This window comes from Quercus lobata, chromosome 8 (genome assembly GCF_001633185.2).
Source record: "Quercus lobata isolate SW786 chromosome 8, ValleyOak3.0 Primary Assembly, whole genome shotgun sequence".
Classification (NCBI taxonomy): domain Eukaryota; kingdom Viridiplantae; phylum Streptophyta; class Magnoliopsida; order Fagales; family Fagaceae; genus Quercus; species Quercus lobata.
In genome coordinates, this window is record NC_044911.1 from 24,379,035 (window position 1) to 24,386,180 (window position 7,146).

At 37.9% G+C, this 7,146-nt stretch overlaps 1 protein-coding gene across 1 annotated transcript; it reads right to left on the minus strand.

Moving 5' to 3' along the window:
* Positions 1-1,007: 1,007 nt before the first annotated feature.
* Positions 1,008-4,420, minus strand: LOC115954950. Its single transcript, XM_031072964.1, has 3 exons — positions 4,155-4,420; positions 1,932-2,000; positions 1,008-1,447 (listed from the first exon to the last, which is right to left on the minus strand). Exons 1-3 carry the CDS (start codon positions 4,326-4,328, stop codon positions 1,253-1,255), a joined length of 438 nt encoding a protein of 145 aa, XP_030928824.1. The 5' UTR covers positions 4,329-4,420; the 3' UTR covers positions 1,008-1,252.
* Between the last annotated feature and the right edge of the window lie 2,726 nt (positions 4,421-7,146).

Genomic DNA, 7,146 nt, shown 5'->3' on the forward strand with positions numbered 1-7,146 from the left:
TATATTGGGTAAGGATTATCCCATAGTGGGAGGCCTAGGAGATTGCCCTAATTGCTACCGATGAAACCTCTTATGTTGAGTTAAGGCCCATACTCTGGACAAAATTGGCCTCTGCCCTTTTTGGGAAAAATAAATAGCATTCTACCCCCTTTTCCAAACTAATTAGGGAAATGTCCCTCTTTTGAAACTCGACTTTCTCAAAATCGAGTTAAAAAAAAAAAAAAAAAAAAAAAAAAAAAAAAAAAAAAAAAAAAACATTTCTAAAGCCCTATAGTGGCGTTTTGTAACTTGAGCTCCATCAACTCGAGTTCTATGCAAGTTTTTTACCTATAACTCAATTTCATGGAGCTTGAGTTAAAAAACGCCAATATAGATCCTTGAAAACGTCACTATAGGACTTAACTCAATTTTGAGAAAATCGAGTTTCAAAAGAAAGACATTTCCCTAATTATTTTGGGAAAAGGGGTAGAATGCTATTTATTTTGCCCGAAAAGGACAGAAGCCAATTTTGTCCCCCATACTCTATTTTCCTTGACCCCCAAGAAGGTTCAAGCTCAGTCGAGCAAGACTCCTTGACCCTTAAGCTGTGTTTTTCCTTATTTCCCTCGTGTCTCCCCCTACCTCAAATTTTACCAATGCCTCATTAACACCGTCCTTAGTCCTTCCCCCTTTTATAACCTTCCTTTAGTGGGTCTCCCTCTATGCCATATTCCTGACTAGATGAGACTCACTACACACTCCTAAAATAACCTCCTTGGAACTTGCACCCAACATCGGGTAATGCTCAGTAGGCAGATTCCCCCAAGGCACTATCTCTTGTCCACGGCTCAGCGGGTGCTCGATTTATTCTCAGTATTGTTCGATTTAGTGCCAAGACGGGTCGGGCTAGTTTTAGAGAGTAGGCCATGATTTTGGGCTAGGCCTTTGTTCATGGTCCGTACAGACATGTATAATACAAAAATAACTATTTAAATTCTTGTTCTATATGGAAATCACAACATCATGACTTATTAATAAAAGTAAATATTTTATTTTATTTTAGCATCTAATTAATCCAAAATAGGAGATATAAATATTGTACTAAGCTAAAGGGAGACTCAACACTGTTAAAAAAGTTTCACATTCCATAGCTCCCAGAATGATTTTTTTTTCCTTATCCTTAACAAAGATGTGGGACTTTGTACATTCCTGACAACATAAAAACATCCTGTAAATCTGATATTCAGTAACTTTGATCCTAATAAGACCATGATTATCTGATATTTTGACTGGCAATAAATAGTCCTTGCTTTTGGTTCAAAAAGAGATGGATTGCCTTGGCTGATGATATGGCAGAGTCTCCTTTCTTGACAATTTTCTCCAGCTCTCCAACCTTCTCTGACAACAACCTGGCATTTGAGTTCGTGGACAGGACCAATTCGTTTGCAGTTTCTAGCGCAGAGCATAACTACCAAAAACAAAGTGGGAAGGGTAGCAACATGATCAGAACAAAGAAAACACCTCATCTCAAGTTAACAGCCTTGCGAAAACAAATTGAGGGTGCAGTCAAGACAATGTCTCTAGTTTTATGCAGAGCAAAATCCACAAAAACACACCCAAAAGAGAAGGGGAAAAAACCATCATAGCAAGTGTCATATGACATCAATTTTTTTTATTGGTAATGACACACATTACATGTCTTAAACCCACAACCTCACCCTCCACCTTGTTTTATAAGGAGAGGAGGTGCTTTTTGAGCTAGAGCTCATTGGCATCCTAGGACATCAATTGTAATATAAAATTAAGAAATTATGAATAATTTATGGTGGATGAAGTGACCAGTGATGGTGGGGATGCATAATGTGTTCAATAATGTCCAAAGCACTAATCATTGATGTAGAGATGTTTTAGATATACTTAAATATATCCTTCAATGCTGATCACTTTATCACCTTTAGAGTTAGAGCCGTCCAGGAGTGGTCTGTACCAGAAAGTGCCTCATTCAAGTGGTCGTAGTCTTCCTGAAGCAAGACCAATGAAATCAGACGCATTCTTCTGTAAAATATGTACATGCTGAAACATAGATTACATAACAATTGGGAACAAAAGATTCCTTCTTGTTGATTTGAAAGTGAAACTCTTATATTTCTAAACAGCATTTAGCAAGATTACATTACTTCAAAATCAACATGTACAAAGAAATTATAGGATGAAATTTATAACACAAAGCAAAGTTTTTCTATTCTGGAGTTAAGTCATTCCATGCAATTCAACACACTCCCATATATCACTTCTTTAAATACATAGCACTTTTCAAATTAGCATTTGACACCCAATACTTTGAGATGTAAGTAGCAACACTTCAGAAAATTTGTAGTCATCTATAACGTATATTCTGAAGTAAGACATTTGTGACCCAATGGGAAAGCCACACTCCTAACATCATTTATCATCTCACAAGCCACGGTCAGTTCACTCATCTAAACTCATGACCTGTTAAGGGAAAATATGTGCAAAAATAGATTTTGAACTTCTGGTAGTAATGTTTGTTAGAGAGGTTTTTAAATAGGTCATGTGACTAAAAGTACATATGAATGGCTTTAGAAATCCCCACACATAGGGTTGGAGGAGATTCCTCCCAAACCAGTTTGGATGAAAACTTTTTCCTTGATAGAAATCTTCCTGAATGCTAGATGAAAATTTTCATTAAAGATGGATACAAAGAAAGATGAACGACTGCACCAATAAGGAGGGGTCAATAATATTTTACTTGAAGAACCACACCAATAGGGATAAGCGGAAGCTAGGAACAGTGAGTTGAGGTTATGATCACAATGCCCTACAAATAAACTAAAGATCCCCACAAAGAGCTGGTGGCAAAAAATGTCACCATATTAGACCAAAAGTTGGTGGAAAATAGTCATTAGTCTCTGTGGTTGCATACAGAATTTTTTAGAATCTAAAGAAATAAACCATCCAATTTGCTAAGTTTGGCCAGTTACATAGACAGAATTTTAACAACTGAATAATTGTTAACGATAACAAGACTGACTTATTGTCAAAGGCCAAAAGAAATGCTTTTCTCAACTGCATAGATTACCATTAAGATTCATCATGCATTGCAAGAACTGACAAGCAATCACTAATAACTGAAGCCAAATCAGCTACCTTACCAGTCTAATTTAGCTAAGCGCTTTAGAAGGCAAATGAAAATGTATTCAAGTCAGACCCTATCACAGCGCCATGATAATGGTACATACAGCTTGCCCTAATATATAACAACTTTCTAAAGACTACAGAATGAAATGAGCTTTTTACTCAATTTGAAGGCATCTCATATCAGGATAAGAGTGGTGAAGTTATAAAAATGTTAAAAACAAGTTGTGACACAGAACAGAAATTCAATAAGGCTAGATATCGTTTTTTCTAAACATAAACCTTTAACCTATAAGAATTATGGAATCCACAAGATGAAAAAAATAAATTAAATCAATAGCAATTTTATTAAGACTTCTTATTTTCGCTTTACAACTTAGGGGCTAATTTAAAGGCTTCAGTAAACTTATTTTCCAAGAAAAAATATTCTTTAAAAGACCATATAAGGACTCAATTTTGACTAGGAAATCCTTAAAAACACCTAAAATCAAGGAAATAAAATCCCTACATCAAGTTGCTAAAATGTCAAGCTATCCTTCAAAACTGGAGATCAATAGGACAATGATTCTGAACCAGTTCTTCTTTGAATGCAACCAACTTGGCTTTTTTGTTTGTTTAAGAATACCACTTGAAAGTATTTGACCCAAAACTATGATCATACCCTCAGAACGCTCCATTATAATTAAAGCCATTTTGTCAAATTTGCTAAATTGAATATTTGCAGGCTCCCAGTAGAGAGGAGCCCATATCAGCAATCATTCAAATACATACAGGAAAATTAGCAAAAATGTAAATGCAAAATCCACATGGCCAAGCACATGATACCCAGAAAAACTAAGTGCAACCCTTTTCAGATCCTTATCCGTTTAACCAATTTTCTGATCATGTGTCTAATTAACGTTAGTATACATATACGTACATTAGATAATTCAGATGGGTATGAACGAAAATGCGATTATGATATGTTTATAATGGTGAAATCGAAAAAGTTTTAAGGAAAAGAGTGATGGGAGATGAACCTGAAAGAACTTGGTAAGGTCCAAGGCTTGAGGGGTGTTAGTGGGGCTTGAAATTGAAGAGGGAGAAGATGAGAGAGGGGTTTCATGGTGGTGTGGAGTTGCAGTGTCATCCGATTCTCCAAGATCGCTGAGCAAATCACCTATGCATAGAAGCGGTCCTCCTATTCCTCTCATGTTTGGAGTTTTGGTCACCAAGACAAGATTCTCCACGTTTTTTCTTTCTAGTAAGTTTGGGGGTTTTTGGGTACCTAACAGAGTTTCGCATCTTGCGAGTTTGTAACTGAGGTTGTGTTCTATGTCCACAAGGCCTAGGTGTTGGGCTTGGCCTAGTGAGAGGAAGTCCTAAAAAATATATATTGGATATATGTAACTTTTTATTTTATTTTAGGATAATTATTCCATACTTACAATGAAAGTGATGGATTTAAACCTAAATGATTCCGATATTAGATTAAGTTATATGTTCTCTATATTTGTGCCAAATTTCATGTTAATAGTTTTTTTTTTTTTTTTTTATGAAATGTTAATTAGATTTTATTTACTTCTACACATTTAAAGTTCAAAGATAGGTTATTATTAAGGGTAAATTACATATTTGATCCCTATCTTTTATATCATATGTCAATTTTTTTAGTTCTTAACATTTCAATTGTGTTAATTTGGTTTCTAATCTTTTAGTGTCATGTTAATTTGGTTTCCGCCATTATCCCATAGATGGAAAAATTTGATGTGTCAAACGGAGTAATAAAAAATAATTTTTTATGCCACGTCAACTATCAATTGCATCACCACGTCAAATTATTAAAATAAAATAAAAATCAAATTTGCTGTTGACACATAAGATCAAATATGGGAAAAATTCTAAAATCATTAAAACTCTCGTAGCAACATATGATGGAGGAGATCTGCCTACTAAAGGAGGATAAGGCTAAAAGAAAAGGGGAGTCAACACGACCCCAAACACATGATGGATAAGGAAAAGACTCCTATAGGTGGTGGCCAACAGAATATGAAACAGTGCTTCGTCACAATAGCTAATGTAGCAACATTGCTGGAGCAAGAGAATGCCAAGATGTCCAAAGAAAGATTTTATCCAAGAGAACCAGCACATCCCTTGAGGATACTCAACAAGCTGTACCTTGATAGATACGAGCCGTGAACTTTCGCGCAGTATGAAGGCATAAAGGGTAGTGCCATTGAGCACGTGAGTAAGTTCATAGACACCCTAGGCCTTTATGTAGTAGAAGAGGATTTGTGCCTACGAGAGTTTTCAAAATTCCTATGTGACCAAGCCTACACTTGGTATACTGGCTTGAAGCGAAGGTCCATCCCAACCTGGAATGACATGGTGGAGGTTTTTCTGTAGCAAATACTTTCACTGGGAAGAAACTATAACGCTTGCAACTTTGCAAGGCACTAAGCAGAGAAGACCTAATGGAATACATTAAAAGGTTCAAAGACAACTCTTGACTGCCATGACCACTACGAGGAAATAACGTTGGTAGAGATGTGCATAGGAAATATGATTATGGAATACCGGGTTGTCATTGAAAACTTTGAGATTTCTCAATTCACTCAACTACTACAAAAGACTAGGAAGACAACCCAATTAGTTAGGCCCAGTTCTGACAAGAGCAAGGAGCGAAAGCCCACACCACAGGCCATAACAGTGTCCACGGTTGAGAAGAGGAAGAAATCAAAGGGAAGGGAATACAAGAGCCCTCCTCCCATACCATGCATGCCAAAAGAGCTGGACGTCCTCTTGGACAAATGGATCGCAGATGGAGTTTTCAAGTCAAACCATGTTTCCAGAGAGCCTAATGAAGACGAGTGGAGAGACACTTGTTTCTGTTGGTTGCACAATTATGTGCAACACGCTACCATAGAATGCTAGGCACTCCGCAGACTGTTCCACCACAAAATCAAGGAAGGGACTCTTAAGATGACCCAACTAGAAGTTCAGAGAAATTCGTTCCCTAACCATGAGGGGAAGGGAGTAGCAGTGGTAGTTCTTTGCATAGATCCAAGCGAAGAGGAAGAAAAGAGGCCCTCGTTGTCGGCTGGAGCCATTACCACTTTGCAGAAAAGCTCTTGGTTTAAAAACTTGTTTGACTGGTTAGAGTTCACAGCCAACGACTGAAGAATGGCCACAAAAGCCTTGGTGAGCATTGCCTTAGGAGCAGGATTTGAATGCCTCATCGCAGAAACTCGATTTGACCAGGAATTTCTTGAAGGTACCAACAAGAATACCTTCAGTGATGAAGACATGGAGGTAGGATACCCAGACCATAGAAGAACACTCTACTTTGCAGCTTCCAAAAATCAAATTCCCATCAAGTGAGCCTTAGTGGATGCAGGCACCTCAGTGAACCTAATCCCACTTAGCACGTTGCAAGCAGTAGGAATACCAAAAAACAAGCTTCAAGGATACCCCATGGAGGTGACAGGATTTGGAGGAAAAGGCGAGTACACAGTAGGGTACATATAGCTGTGGCTGAAGGTAGGTACGATAGCCTCCTTAGCTCGCTTCCACATGGTGAAAACAGAGGTTTCATACCATGTATTGCTGGGATGGCCATGGTTGCATAAGCACCACCTTATCCCATCAATGTACCACCAGTGCATAAAGGGGAGACTCAATGGCAGGATGATACGGATCGTAGCAAACCCATCCCCCTTCGAGCAAGCGGAAACCTATTTGGTCGAAACCATGTTTTATGATGAGTGGACCTTGTTTGGAGAAAGTTCAATATCTAAGCTGTTGAGCACATTTGTTCCTAGATAGGAGGAAGTAAAGAATGACCTAGAGCTTAACTTGAGGGAATTGTGGTCACAAAAAAGGAAGAGAAGGGAGGCATTAGCTTCTAGTTCAGATAGTTTACCGCAATGCGTCAGGATCAAAACACCTAACTGTAGAATAATATACAAGTTATAAAAGTGCGCAAGGCCCGCCTATAGTATGCAAGGGGGTCCCAGAGGAAAGTCTCAGCAT